The following is a 16,360-nucleotide window of genomic DNA, read 5'->3' on the forward strand; positions in this document are numbered from 1 at the left end:
ACAAGTCTGCTAAAAAGAGCATGCGGTGTTCGACATTCCAAAGCACGAAGCTCTGTTAGCGCAGTGGCGAAGAGCGATCACGCGAGCTGACAAGCTGCTTAAAAAAAAAAAGAAAAAAAAAACCCTCGGGTGTGTGCGAGCTGCACTTCAGCGAGAGATACATCTCCCGGCACTTCGAGCACACTGTGATCGGCGAAATTGTCCGCGTTGAAAGGGGTAAACCCATGGGCGTGTTTGCCGTTAAGGAGGGAGGGGGGCGAAGTTTTTTTGCAGGGCGCCTCCTTCCTATCAAATCAGTGCATGAGGCAGATTTTACGCCCCTTTTTTTAGATGACTAAAAGAGTGCTCCGCTGCCTAGTCGATGTATAGAACAGATTTAGCACCCCCTTCCATGTGGCCAGCCCGCTTTGCCCCCCTCGCGCGGACGCCTATGGGCAGGCCTTTCGGAGAAACTCTTCGCATTTGTAGACGCCTTTGAAATTCCTTTTTCAAAGTCGTTTAGCTACAACGAGCTTCACAGTGACAGCTTGGAAGAGCTTGTTTCTTGCTTGAAAAAAAAAAAAAATGCCACGCTGGGCTGCGCACATTATGGTCCGAGCCTCACCAATCAAGTAAACAATTTTTTTCTGCTCACCTGTTTGCGTTTTTACACAAAGGTACTCCACAAGGAGCGGCATCTTTTCGTGAAAATAGGAAGTACGTGAAGCTCAGGCGCATCACCTAGGCTTGCAGCCCAATGTTCTGTGGGGTACTTGTGAACTATAAAACTTTTCTCTTTGAGATAAAAAAAGGACGTGCGGCAAATTATTAAAAATGGATTGTTGTAAACAGATAGTGAGTCACTACTCGGAAATGCGTTGCATGACCTGGGTGCAGAAAATAAAAGGTTTTCATCCAGATACCGCTCGTGATTCTCGTCTCCGAGTATGACGTTTTGAATGATGGGGCTTTATTCGCAGATTAGTGCTTGAGGAAATGATGGTTCACCGTGGAAAGTGTTGCAAGCAATGACCCACAACCGAGTTCATCATTCCACTCTTCTACCACTTCACATCGATAAAATGTTTCAGTGCCTTCACGCGCTCACTTTCGGAATCCTGTCGACATAAGGATATTTCAGTTCCGTCGCGCGCCCGCGTAGGCATCTTGTTTTCCAGAAGCTAATTAACATATTTTCTCGGTCACCATTTGAGGCCATGCACGAGCAAAAAAAATATATTATAAATGTTTCACAATGCCCGTGCGCGTGGTTGATTGCAATCTCTGCGCAGCGTACCGCCGCATTGGGTGACGTGATGATGATGATGATTAAAGGCCCCCCCTTTGAATCGGGGGTGACGGCATGCGCCATCTAGCCTACCTTAATAGTTCGAGTTTAAATTCTGTCCCTCATCAACTCGGATGTCTTTTTAATTTTGCCCAGCCGCTACTCTTGGCTGGGATGTTATTTGATCGACTTCTCTGCTTTTCCTCCACCAATACTCCAGCCGCTGCTTAGTAATACCTACTGCTGACCAGTTAATGCTTCCATCAACCGCGAAGCCCAGCGCCTCAGGAAGTGTGACCTTCCCCCCATTTCTATCCGGCTGAATCTTTTGACATTCCATGACTATGTGGTCGATTGTTTCTTTATTTATGCCACATCCAACACATGTCTCATCCTGTGACGAATATTTGCTCCTGTAAGTTAGAGTTCTCAAGCAGCTAGCCCGCGCCTCAAAGAGCAACGCACTACCTTTATTGTTGTCATAAAAGTTCTCTTTCCGGATCTCTTGTTTGCTTGCCTTGTAGATTCCCAGCGATCCCTTCTTTTCCATCCTCTCTTTCCACATGAGCGTCTCTGTTTCCCTCACTTGCTTTTCCCTCGCGTGTGCCACCGCCATCTGGCGGTTTCCTCCCAAAGCGTTACGCGCTAGCCGGCGCGTTCATCACACTTTTCTATTCTAGCCACTGTACCTCCGTGCAGCTAATTGTTTTTTGTCTGCGGCCCATAGAGGCGCGTCAGTGTAGAGTTGTTCGAGACCTGCAATTGTGCATTACTGTTTCGGAGGCTATGCAAAACGTTGCGTTGTTGCACCGTCCGCCACAGGTGACGCTAGCGACCGAGAACATTTTCCAAATGGAAGAGAGAAAGAGTGTGGCATCTGTTTTTTTTTTTTTCTCATGCGGCAGGCACTGAGTGTGCGGCAGCCGTGGGCAGGCATCTTCCTAGAGGAGGCGTTGGCCTGAGAAAGCTCCATCATGGCTCCATCGCCATCGTGAATAGCGGCAAACATGGCCGAGCTGTCATTTATTTTGCATTGTCAAATGTTATGCGTTGATTGTTTTCGGCAGCATCGTGCAACTTTTGCTGTCAACGTTACGTCGGAGTGTTGACGGCACGGACCGACAACTCTGGATGCAGCCTATGCAGCATTTAGTTATTATTTGTGCGTCCAAATATCACGGGAAACGACCGAAGGAGCGACGACTCCACGACGGCTTCTCAACTGCACAAGTAACACAACACGGGATATGCATTCGATCGTCGCCACTACTAAAGCCGGCGAAGCTTGTTCAAACTTCCGTCAAGGAGCAAACAAGTTTTCGAGGACTTCACTGAACAATGAAAGAAATGTTGACTTAGTCTGATTGATGGCTGATCAAAGTTTTGAAGTAGTCGTGTGTCACGGTCTGATAGAGCGTTTATTACGCGAATTATTTCCCGTTTTTCGCTTGCATGTGCGTTGCACTTACGTGCGCTGCGTAAAAATTTGCCTTCCTTGAGAGTTCTGCATTTCACAAACTTGCACTTGTTTTCATCTTATCCCGAAAATTGGACGCGGTCTACGCACGGACTACCCATTGCATGATGCCCGGTTAGCGTCAACGAACCGCTTTCCGGGAACTTGCGCAACCCGAACCCAATGTCCATTCGAGAACCTGTGCCGCTTTATGAATAGCAGGTGAGACTAGCTGCGCGCATTTTGTATAAGATCCACGTGACGGCCTCTGTTGCTCCCATGTTACTGCTTTCTGTGATAAGACTACCAGTATGAACATCGATCATGGAACACGCTACAAGTTGCATATTGTAGTGCTCTGCCTGCAGGCCACACCCAAATTATCGCGGCTGGTGCAGTTTGCCGAAGGCATCACTAATCATTTGTTTCTTATATTTATTTTCTCGTCACATTTTCCAGACTACTAATATTCAAAACTCTTGCATGTGTATTAATAACAGATTTCACGAGAACAACTTTTACGTAGTATTCAGAGGCATAAAAAGACGCATTCACGGTATTTTTAAGTTGAGACATATGTAAAAATTTGACTAATTTCAAGTTTGAGGCACTTTCTTTTTTGTTTAATTTGTTCAACACATAACATTTAAAAAACAAGGGATTGATGTGTATCTATGCTAAATTGCTCAAACATCCTTATTCGCTTTCAGATGCAGTGTGACACTTGATATTCAACTTTAGCTAAATGCTGAACTGTGGAGCACCATAGCCCTTAAGCTACCACGACATAGAGCTACATGCTCTGATAATATAATTCAGATGTTGATGCATGAAGTGCATTATAAAAGCCATTGTTGCATGCATAGTTGCGGTTTTATTCAACTGAAGTCTCTCGTTTGCTCTCTTCATTCCTTGCAGGTGCCTTAACCACCTTGTCGGCAAGCAGAAGAAAGCGTAAAAGTAGCAATGCCAGCGATTATAGCAACAATGTCATTCGATATTGGCATATATTTACCAAAGTGACCTTCCTACTTGTAAACCTTGGGCATTGTCCTGACGAAACCATTTTGTTGAGAATCCTTGCAATTGGCATGAAAAACTTGCAAGACTTGCCATATGACAGCCCACTACAGATCTGCTCTTAGCTGCATAATTCGTGCTCCAACTCATAGGAACTAGGAAAAAAAAGCTTTCAAGTCTGGAACCATGTCTTAAACCGCTGAAGTGCAAAAAAGAAAGAGTAACAACAACGGACTAAGAGAACGACAACAAGCGCTTGTCCTCGTTGTTTTCTTAGTCCATTGTTACCCCCATTTTTTTTTTTTTTGCACTTCAGCGGTTTACGGTATGGAATACAAACTAGCCTGCTCCCACACCTTGTTTCAAGTCTAGATTGTTAAAGAGACACTGAACAAAAATTAAAAAAAGAACTGATGAAGACATCAAAATTCTACTTGGAAGACGCCACTGCTCCCATAAACAGAGTTTATTTCACATATTTCTGAACATTTAGCTGTATTTTTGGTGGATTGTCTGCGCACGTTGGCCACGTGCGAGCTCTGAGGTCACGCTTTCCAAGGTGCATGCAGTTTGCACATGTTCCTCTCCTCTTCTTCCATTTGCTTCTCCACCTCTCCTTTCATCCCACTCTCCCCCTGCCACCAAAGTGCTAGAGCTTTACACCAGCAGTAAGCATTGTTCGCTGGCGGTGCTGTTCGTAGTTTTTCTGGGAACTGTAGTGCAAGCTGAGCAGGTTGAGAGACATGGGCATTGTTGGCTGCCTGTCTGTAGTGTGGTGTGACCATGGTCGGCAAAAAAAAAAAAAAGTGAAACTCTCTCAGAATCACTCAAGACATATATCTTGTGCTTCGTACTCGCCAAAATTTTCCTTAGCCGGTCTCAAGCAAACTTACACTCGCGAAATTTTTCTTCAACTGGACTCGTTCAAGCTTGCCAAAATAGTACTTACCCGGATTCTCTCAGACTGAGATTCGCAGCTTGATCTGAGTCTGAATGGGTCGACTCACGAGTGCGTTCATCGACCTACGCGTGTGACGTCAACTAACATCACCTCCTCTAGTTGACGACATGACAGTTTAAAAAAAGCACATTTTTTTCTAGTTTCTGCACGGTTTCATCCTTAGATTTCAGTGCCTAATTTTTGAATTTGGCTGGAAATTCTGGCGGTACAAAGTTTGTTCAGTATCCCTTTAAACAGCATATCAGTCCACCGCCATAGACACACTGCTTCTTTTACTGCTCATACAATACTGAAAGCTACAGAACTCTGTCGGAGTGGAAAATGCACTGTAGTAATGTATCGCCTGCGTGCAGGATGCCTTCATCCCATTTTTTTGATGGATAAAACTTATGATCAGTACATAGTGATAAGAATGTGAGATGAGAAACCACAAAATGCAACATAGTGTTCTGTTGTGAGACAGACTTGGAGGACATCTGTATCTCCTCTGTGTATTCAAACTTCATTTTCTGTGCTGCACAGCAAGTTATTCATTTTCCAAAGCATCTGAAGTGGTTACAGCGTCATATGTGAATAGAACTGGTCATTAAAGGGGCCCTGCGACACTTTTTGAGCATGGTCAGAAAATGCTGCCAATCGGTAGTAGAGGCTCCCAACAACACGCGAGCCAAATATTATAGCGCAGCACGCGGCCTGGAATTCACAATAAATTAAAGTAAGCTAAAGATTTCTTCTCTCGACAAATTACATAATATACCCAAAAATCACACGTAGCAAGCCCATCTATCAGCCATTAGCTGATTCGAACATGGCGCGCTCACTCATTACAGAGAACTCCACAGCGCTACTTGTCCACGCGTGCGCACACGATCACACTGAAAAAGCTGCGTATTCGAAGAAAAAAGTGCTCAAGGTCACAGGGCCCACGCGACATTTCTTTACGGCCCTGCCATCCCTCCCTGCTTAGCTTCCTGCACTTTCGTCGGGACGAGAGAAGAGAGAATGCGATTGCAGCATGTGGCAAACTTCTGTAACTTCGCTCGTACTGGGTGGAGTCTTAAAATTTTTGTGCCGTTGAATTCGTGAGGCAATAAGCTATTTCAGTGAATTCATTTCATCGTTACTTAAAAAAGTGTTTCGGGACCCCTTTAACTTGTTGTGCAATCTTGTCCTCGTTTCCATAATTTTAAGAAGAATTCACCCATTGGATACTTAATTACAAGTGATGCCAAGTTCCAACTGTTGGTAGTTTGCCAATGAAGATCATCTACATGGTTTTATTTTCCATCTCCGAGCCGGGACATCGATTGAGGAATATAAACCACTGATTTGGTGCACTCTTTTTTTTTTACGTTTAAGCATCTTCTTGCTTGTTGAGGTTGCTGTCAGTTGCAATGTTTTTGAGAACGCGTACTGCAGCGATCGCTTGTGTGCTGTGTAGATTTATAGAATGTTCAACGACAGCCTGCATTAAGCTGGAAAATGCCACATTAATTTTGCACGCTTCTTTATGTCTAATCTGTAAATTTATCCCAAAGCAAGTGAGTGCTGTGAGAACCACGAATTGATGCACTGTATTTGCTAGCATTATGCATAGTTCTTGTTCTTACTAAATTGTTTATGCATTCATGGATACTAGCACCATAGAGTTTTGTACCATTAAGGAAACTGTGGCACTGTGATTAGATACTGTGGGAATGGTGGGTAACATAAATAGTTGTGCTGTCTTCATGCTTGCAGCTTCTAATGCACTTGTGGCTCTGTTCATTGCTGCGGTTTGGCTTCTGTTTTGGACAAAAGAAGCACTCTCTGTGAAGCTCGTGAGCCGGTTTGAATTGGTTAGGCTAAAAGGACGGTCAAGTGGGCTTGCTCAATTTTCGCCGATTTTTCATCTTGTGAAAAAGCGACTGCTGGCTACATTGAGCCACACGAAGCCGAAAGAAGAAAGCTCAGGCAAATGCATGTGCCACCCATCATCCCCATGCCGGCTGAAGCATTATTTTGCACCCCCCATAGACCAGCGCCAGACTTCTATCTTGTGTACTAGTATCATGAAACTCTTATGACTAGCACTAGTTAGCTTGAAAAAACTTTACACACATCATAGTTCGTGCTCTAATTTTGGTTTCTCTTGCAGGCACCACCAGACGACGACCTTGTTATCAACCAATAGACAACGCATCCGTCAGACAGGCGAGACGGAGTACCTTGCTCACTGAATCCAATCGGAACAGAGTGCGCCGGTCTAGAAACGTTTGCACATGCCACCAGTATGTTTGTAGCTATTGCAGCAAGTCTTTTACGGTCAGTACGAACCTGACTGCTCACCTCCGCACTCACACCGGCGAGAGACCGTTCAAGTGCCACCTGTGCCCCAAGGACTTCAAGCAGAAAGTGCACCTCGTAGATCACGTGCACTCACACACTGGAAAGAGGCCGTTTCGGTGCCGCTATTGCCCGGCAGCTTTCGTGCGCAAGCAGCGGCTAAGGATTCACGAGCATTCTATGCACCCAAAACTAACCGCAGGTTCTTGAAAGGCTTCCGACACTTTGACATTTGCTGGTGATGATTGTTGACGAGAATATTCACTGCGCAAGTGCCCTTATCCGTGAAAAACACTTTTCGATCTTATCTGTTCATTTCCAGCTTTAGAAGTAGTGTTCAAGCTATGCACACAATGTTTTGCAAAATATGAAAGCATAATGGCAGTTTAATGTTGTATGTCATTTGATAACGTCTTCTCACAGTGACTGGAGATTGTAATAAAAGCACACCAGGAGTTATAATACTGTTGCAGTTGAACATTTCTTTTATCTGTCCCTGTGACAAAGCATTGCTGATGATACGGCATTAAAACTTGGCATTCCCAATTTTCATGTTTTGCTATGTTGCACACCAGCAGACAAGGTGGGCATGGAGCAAGTAAGCATGAGCTCTTAACTATTCAGTAAAGAAAAAGCATGTACCTACAGTCGGAAAGGTGGAAACTTGCCATGCACCAATGCTCTATTTTACATAGCTAATGTCGTTGCCAGTGATCATCAAGATTGGTATTGTGGTGCAATGCTGGACCGTTAAATCCCATACGAAAACAAATTTTTATTCAAAACTGCCTATCAATCTTAGTGCTTTAAAACCAGAAATGCACGGCAGGGTATTTACTTTGACAAAGGGGCCTTTGTGACAAGTGTTGGAAAATGAGCTTCAAGCCAGAGCAGCTGTTGTGAATGCCTTTTTTCAGATGTTGATTAGACTGCGTCTTTCACAGCCGACTGCTCGGTGTCTATAGCGGGCAATCGTCTTGTCACCCATGCATAGCTGTTGTAAAACAACAGATTTAGGTTTACCAGATGAGTTAATAGCATAACTGAATCTGAAAAAAGCATAACAAACTGAAAAAAGCACAACTGAAGCCCATATTTCAGTGTTGTGACTTGATCTTACTGTCACTTAGCAAGCCGCACCCAACATTAGCCTAACCTCCTAATATTTCTGTAAGCAGCACAGATAAGGGGCACACAATAGAGACTCAGTGCCTGCATTGTGGGTTCCTTAACGACTTCTGTTTACTAAAGTATGAGCCATACCTTTGTGATAACCAAGTTAAGTGAAAAATTTACACACAAGAAGCACGACAGGTGAGGACTGGCACTCGTCCTTGTCTTTCGTGTTTTTTTGTGCGTTAATCTTTGGCACTAAATGTAGTTAATGCTACTAGACCAACTAGCCCAGTAGACTTTTGTGCTACGCCAACGAGCTCGACTAAATGCCATTTCGAAGTTCACTAACCTCTCTATCTTTGCCTCCGACGTGCCTGTGTCCTTTGCTGAGAATGCGGCAAACTTGACTTGCGCAGACTTTGTGGCCATGCGTCGCCGCCCCGGCCGGCCACCTCTTCTGGACTCCCAGTTTGGAAGGCGTCTGCGGCGGTGCCTCGTGTGCGGCTACACCACGGCGTTCCACACCAGCATGCAGAATCACCAGCGCATACACACGGGCGAGCGCCCGCACAAATGCGACTACTGCGGCAAGGCGTTCATGCAGAAAGGAAACCTAGTTGCCCACCTACGGATCCACACCGGCGAGAAGCCCTTTCGGTGCCACCTCTGCTCCATGGCCTTCACGCAGAAGACGAGCCTTGTGGGCCATGTGCGAACCCATACGGGCGAGAAGCCGTTTCAGTGTCGCTTTTGCCCGATGGTGTTTGCTCGCAAAATGCAGATGAAGAGGCACGAGGTGACGCACATGTGGTCCGCGGCTGAGGCTGCGGCACATGCAGTAGCAAGGGAAGCGTCCCTGATGAACAACTCTGGTTCATCAGGCTCTGGCTAGAAATGCCAGAGGCCGTCATACTAGCTGCGCAAGTGAACTTACTTGTGTTGGCTGTTAGGCGCATCTGGAATTTGAATGTCTGATGAACTTAGGTAGTTTGCCATAGAGACTATGGCATCAAGCGAAGGGTATCTGATGAACCACTCAAGTGGTCTTGGCTTGAAAAACTTATGAGCTGTTGTGCTAGCTGAACAAATGGACTGACATTTATGGCCTTTTAGGCGACTCTTGAATGGTAATGTTTGAACGTGGCAGTGAGTGATGGTGATTGCTACCACGTGAAAGCAAACACGAGTGAGTTTGAGCGAGACGAGAAAGTGATAGCACGAGGGGGTGCTTAGTAGCTAAGGCCCGTAGCCAGACCCCCCTCCCAAAATTTGGATGGAGGTGTGCTTTACTGAGAGTATTAATAAAGAATAGAGGTGTATTTCAGAGCCTTCAAGAGGTGCCACTCCCAAGGAAATACCTGGCTACAGGCCTGTACCATCTTACGAGTACTACCATTATTTTACAAACCTGCAACAAAACTTAAAATTCCTTTACTTTTCTTGTAAAGGAGATGTCCGAACGTCTGCCTTTTCGATCTGCCAGTGAGCATAGTTCTCAAAAACTTTCTCAATAGACTACAGGGAATAAAAGTAAGAAACAGGTAGACAAGAGGCCTCTGAATCCTCTGGTAAGCAAACACCACCTAAATATAAAGTCTTGAAAGAACATGTGCATCGCATAGACCCTATATATCGGTACATCTTTACAAATATCATAGTAGTCCAGTAGATGCTTTTTTTTTGTGCGGCGTGAAGCTGTGTACTCGGTTTTCGCCTTTGGTGAGTGGATTTTGATGGTAGTATGCACATACGAGTAGGCCTGGATGTTGAAACCGACCTGTAGCCTCAGAGCATGGCGTCTCTCACGTGTTGGCACTGGCTCGCATTCTTACTCACACACATTCGTGCAAACACTCTCTCTTATTATTCAAAGGCACTTCCCTTCATACCTAGCTGCACCCTCTCATCCTTATAAAAATCTCCAGTAATTTGACTGAATCACCCAATCCCACACGTGTTCTCATTCACTCACTTGCCAGCAGTCGCCTCGTGTATGTGCTACCGCCTACGCCGCATCACCATCACTTACTTTCACGAGTATTGATACTTGCTAGCTTTCTATTGTTTGAACTTTCATTGACTCGCATACCTCATCACTCACAAATGCTCTATTTGTGGACTGTGAAGTGAGTGTTGATTGAGTAAGACTCGTGGCACTTGTATGAGTGAATATGCCGAGCTGTGCTCATAGGGCATTAAACTGTACAAGTAATGTGTTCTGCCCGTGTGGGCTCTGCAGTAGCACACAAAGGCCTACCTCAGTATCAGTAAGGATTGGATAGAACGTGTATAGTACCACCCTGCTTCGCCTCAATGCAGTAAATCGCAAAGTAGGCCCAGACTACATAGTTTTGCGGTGAATTCTGCAATTCAGAAGGGTTGCGCACAGTGCGAATTAGTTCTTAACCTAACTCAATTCATCCTTTATCATTATATTCAGTGCAGCTGTCGGCTAAGAGAGTTGGGCTAATTTGTGTTGATATGCTTGCTCTACATAATTTAGTATATAATAAGAAAGACCTATTACAGAGTGGGCCACTGGGCATGAAGTATGTTCACTCTCTGTCCTGTCTCTTGCCTTTTCTATTCAGGTTTTTGTGCTGTGAAATATGCGACAATAAATTTAAATATATCATTGAAGAATTTGAACAAGATTCAAATCGAGCATGAACAAAATTGTAAACTGTGAATATTGTGACTGAACAAATTTTTGCAGTGCGAGTGTTTTTCTGTTACAATGCACTTAGGTGACCTTAGGCAATGCTTTGTTCCACATATATGTTGTCGTGGTTACATCAACTACCATAAGTTCATTACGACTCATAGGCATTTCCATAACTATTTTGAAAATGTTTATTTCGTCTTACTAGCCTTGCATGCTTAATTTTATGTCTCGAGTACATGTTACTTTTATTGACATTTCATTGTGTGTTTGTCTGAATAGCATTTTTTTCCCATGTATAGCAATTGGTCCCTTGGAGAATGAACTGCTGGAGTTTAGAAAACGCTGGCATCAAGGCGTGCATTGTATGAGGATGGCCTAAGGGCAGTCTTTCAACAAGTCTGCAAGTTGAAGGACGTTAAGTGTGATGAGTAAAAATAGTGCACGTGGCAATTTTCGCCAGGCATATTGTGGATGCATTTTACCAGTTACACACTCATGTTGGGTATGGTTAACCACACGCTTGCTATGGATCAGAGTAGCCCGAATATGCAAATACTTGTTGCGTTAGACATTTAGTCGTCTAAGCTTCACCGTGGCGCCACCAGTGTAGCCAAGGGGGAGGGTTGGGGTCGAACCCGCTCCCCATTTTGAAAATTTTCAATATTACGTGCATGTTTATATATATGTCCTCACATACAAATGCATGCACAAACACCCACAAAGTATAGATAAATACCCCCTCCTCTCCACAAATTTTTCCTGGCTGTACTACTGCATGGAGCTTCACTCTGTAATGTGCATTTGCAGAATATGTTCCGAAAATTTACAGCGATTGCAGCGGCTCAGAGACTACGATACTATGACGCTGCATATAAAATAATGGTTTCATTTTACAACTGTCTGGAAAATAAAAAAGCCATCCAGCTTTAGCGCATGTAACTTCAGTGTATCGAAACATGCCCATTTCAACAGTGTCCCTAGCAGTCCTGCAGCAGCCTCCAGATTTTATCTTCCATGGTGTCTTATTGGCGAATGTTTTGTGCCACCATGCATGCAAGTGCATTTTGTGAAGGTTGAAGTGCAGGAACCCCCCACATACTTGAACTTGTGGCCACCCGAAGTACACACACTGAAACCCCATTTGTTCAAAATTAATATGGATCTCCCAAACGTCGTGGTTTTAGCTCATAGAATCTCATGATTCACATTTTTTAGGTTGCTAAACTTTTATGAGTCAGTCGATCATGATTTCTTGTACTTCTAACATTTGAGTGAGGTTGCCCTTTCTGAGTTGTCCAAATTCTCAGGGCTTCCTTGCATCTGGGTTTGTTTGCTGTGAAATGGTAGCACTGCTATTGCATCGCAGATGTTTCTATTCTTTCAAACTTGTTCATTGATTGGCACACATTTCATTGAGCAGTTTAACTGTGTGAAACGGCTAGCACGTGATAAATCATGCTCGGTGAACAGACTGAAAAAGGAGTACAAGTTGTATCGCAAGCTCACTATGAATTAGTTGCACTTATCATGCAGAATGCAAAAATTTTCGGACGACGAAGTGCTGTTCGTGCTTTGGTAGAAATATTTATAAATGGGCCATATCTAAGTCAGCTTCACAGCAGCTTAAATTCACAAAGGTATGCACTCTTACTGCACCTCTTACATACGAAGAAAACAAAGAGTAAGGTTAGTCAACCTTGTATGTGCAAGTGTTCCCATAAAAGCAGTTCCTCTTTTTGCCCAATGACATCTTGGTGTGTATGTCTCCATGAATAACTGAATCCTGCATTTACTAGTAGTAGTAACAGTGGATTGCTTGTAGGTGTGCATAGGCACTGTGTTCTGACTTAGAAATTATGTCTTGCATATTTATCAAGGTGTATGCATTTTGTAAAAACATGTTTTTAGTGAGCGGCGCTCACTTTTTTCCTCGTAAAGCTTCCAGCAGATGGTTCGGCTTTTGTCTTATGCTGTTCTTTCCACAAGCACATATCATCAAGTGCGCTCATCTGTTATTGCGGTTTTCGGTACATCTCTTCTGCTTTAAGCCTTAATGTGTTCAGTGTCACAATATGCAACTTGACATTTTTATTTGTATGCTATGGGTTCATTACCACCGCCCTCTTTGTGTAATAAACATGGGCAAATAAAGCAGCTTTTACACTGTTAAATGGCTGTTGGGTTATGCTCGAAATCGCGCCATAACGAAGATGGTGGATATGGTCTGCTTGCCAGACTACGAAGTTTTTACTTTTTGCATTGACACTGTGCCAACATTCTTCCTTTCTTATCCTGCGGCCTCTTCTTTCTTTTGAAATGAATTTACAGAGCTAAGGTCACTCTATGACCGCCAATAAAGACTTGTGAATATTTATGCCAAGAAAATTATTGGCAAATAGATACAGCTAAAGGAAGAGAAAATGAGATTGTAGGTAAAACACTTCGCAGTAATTGGCAACTGAAATCATGAAAAATACATCAGCATGACTAGCAGAGGAAAAATTATGTAACGTATATAGCGTGCTTCTTACAGTGAAAGCTGTCGTGCGATTGCAACAGCTAATCGTGGTGGCGTAGTTGCCACGTCTAGTCTCCGTAATGACTATCATGCACATTGAGAAAAAAAAAAAGTGTTTTAGTGGGACTTCATATCCGGCACTCTGTGTGGCATTCCAGTATTCTATTCTACAAAAGAAAAATACCAGGGCTTAAAACTTTTTGGCAAAAAAAGGACTGTATCAAGGCGCCATGTTGGGCAAGGAAACAAATTATCATATTTAATGTTGTGTGACAAAAGAGCAAAATTACAAACAAGCATTATGTGACACTCATGGTGCAACGTGTGTAGTTTAAAGCTTCCCACCTACTACAAAGTGCTCATTCATAATTCATAGTCATCAGGCCACATGCAACATCAACAAAGACCATATAATGCATAACAGATGCGTGATGGTTACCTCGCTTATCTGCACGAAAGACGAATTATGGCACAGTGCGTGCATCCCAGCTTCATAAAACTTGTGATTTATGGCGTAGTAGATACCTTTCGTGTGTACTTGTATTAGTTGCTTCAAGAGACTATTGAACATGCCTATTGACTGCACTTCGTGCTCTGCAAGTTTTTGTAAATACCTAGTGACAGTCAGTCTCCCTTCCTTATTGTGGATGAACTCTATGTCAGGATGCACATAGTTGGCTGCAGCGATGTCAAAGCCATTAATTAATATAAATTCTCTAATTAACAATAATTATCAACTCGGGCACAGTTGTTTATACTAGAAAGTTGGAGTCTGTGAAAATGTATGGCCTACTCATACTTGATAAATCACAAAAGCTGCACATAATTCAGATGTCAATTGCAAAAGTTCAGTGGCGATATTGACGCTGACTGCGCTCGGCGCGCAGGACACGCGGCAACGTCACAGCGATAACTTATGAATTAGCTGATCTGCCCTTTTTGCAGGCAGTAATTTCCGACAGCGCGAACAGCGACCTATTGCTTTCGAAACACCCGCTCTCTACGTCACATGGTCACATCATAAGCTTCCTTCGTTTCACCTTCACTTCATGAACCGGTTAACGGAGGCGCTGCACTTTGGCATTCATTTCATGAGTTCAACATAGGGGCAGTGGCACTGCAGTATTTGTTTTGAAAAAATGCAGCTGTCTTGCAAGGCTAGTTCACGAGTGCCCTGCACCTGCTCGTGAGGTAGTGCAGAGTCCAGCACAAGATGGCTGCAGCTGGAGCAGACGACACAGCCAATTGCATTCGTGTCTGTTTTAGCGACGTGCAACAAGTACAATAGTGAACATTTTCCAGTAGACGTATGCCGAGCAACGTAAGCGGTGTAGTCTTTTACGAATGGCAACCTCCACAACCCTCGAGACAGCCTAAGAGTAGCTTAGACCTTGCACGATATCTGCACTCTCGTGTTCGTTTCCGCGTCTCGTCGCTGCTGCACTTGCTGAAACGTCACCTGCACGAAGACAACACCCATAGGGAAAGGTAAACTAGGGTCACATGTCCAAGTTCGGTAACGCAGTTTACGATTATGCCGCATGTTTTAGATGCACGAGCATCTTATGCTTGGAGCAGTGTCCGTTCTGCGGCGTCCGAACCCATAACGCGTTTGCGCAACTCTCCCTCATTCTCTTCTACGCAGGTGCGTGCTTTCCTCCTCCCTCCCCCTCTGCAACACAAGTGCGGCGCAGCAAATTATTGATATAACTCTTTCTCACACACTCTCTATCTAAGTGTACGCCGGTAGGCAGCGCAAGTGTCGCGATGCAGCGCGCGTTCGCTGCGTTTTTGTCATTCTCTGTGCAATGTTGTGCAAAACGCCATGAACGATGTCAATGTAGGCGCTAGCTGCAGTGGCAGCACCACTGCCGCGAAGCAGAAGAAGGCTCGGGAAGCCGAACGTAAACGTAAGCGTCGGCAAGCGGACCCTGAACTTCGAGCCAGGGAAGCCGAATGTAAACGTCGACGTCGACAGGAAACTTCTACGGAAGCAACACCGGCTCAACACGCCGAAGTGGAACGTCATCGTTATCAAGCTGACCCCGAACTCCGGGCTCGGAAAGTCAACGGCAGTGTCGAGCGGCAGCTCCCGATCCCGAAGCGACGAGGCAGCGCGAGTCTGCGGCCAGAGCAGCAAGACGTTCGAGGCGATCACAACGCCCTGGTTTTGATGGTGCTGACGCGCGGTTCAAGTGTGACTTGCACGATCAAAGCTTCAGGCACGTCTCCTCTCTCTCTCTCTTCATTGGATGTGTTGCCATGTGAAACGAAACGGGAACTCGATGAGCACCCTTCGCGATGCTTTCGCATCGCACCATGCTTGTCCGTAGAGGAAAATTGTGTTTTTCTTCGTGGTCTCTGCGTCGCTTCTTTTCCGCATCCGCACGCGCACCGGAAACCGCCTTCAAGAGGATTACAGGCCCCAGCCGAACGGTTATTTTTCATGTTTGCTTCCCGACATGTAGGGACGCAAGGAAACATCTAAGGAAGCCCTATCGTGGTTGGCAGCAGCAGAAGTGCAAACGGCAGTAGTTTCGGTCGTTCGACAAATGATGATCGCTTGAAGAAGTGTTCCGTGTGTTATTACAGCGAGCTACATCACTCAATGCTATTTGTGTTCTATATATTCACGTAATTATATGCATTCGTCGACGATGACGACGCCATCGAGCTGACATGTGCATCTCAGTGAATCAGCGAAACGACGAGACCCTGCGTGTAAACCCCCGCAGTGCTTATAGTCGTCCTTATCAATTACGAAGTTGACCTCCAAAAACGAAGAAAGTTTGTTCGTTAACGGTCGTTTGTGCATGAAAGCATGTCAACTGAAAAGAACGGCGCGAAACCGCGCTCATAAAAGAGTGAAACTGTACGCTGTTGCAGGCACGGCTGCTGCAGCACCGTTAGAAACACCACCGGTAAGGTCCTGAAGATTAAATTTTATGCATTTCCATGGAGGTTTAACGAGAAGGAGGGATGAAAGTGCTGGATCCGCACTGTCCAACAAGTGAAGTAAACAATAAAAACAA

General features: G+C 44.6%; 1 protein-coding gene across 1 annotated transcript; it reads left to right on the top strand.

Moving 5' to 3' along the window:
* Positions 1 to 4,486: 4,486 nt before the first annotated feature.
* On the top strand, positions 4,487 to 12,981 carry LOC142772262 (uncharacterized). Its single transcript, XM_075874459.1, has 3 exons — positions 4,487 to 4,518; positions 7,014 to 7,231; positions 8,562 to 12,981. Exons 1-3 carry the CDS (start codon positions 4,487 to 4,489, stop codon positions 9,035 to 9,037), a joined length of 726 nt encoding a protein of 241 aa, XP_075730574.1. The 3' UTR covers positions 9,038 to 12,981.
* Positions 12,982 to 16,360: the final 3,379 nt, after the last annotated feature.

This window comes from Rhipicephalus microplus, chromosome 9, assembly GCF_043290135.1.
Source record: "Rhipicephalus microplus isolate Deutch F79 chromosome 9, USDA_Rmic, whole genome shotgun sequence".
NCBI lineage: Eukaryota > Metazoa > Arthropoda > Arachnida > Ixodida > Ixodidae > Rhipicephalus > Rhipicephalus microplus.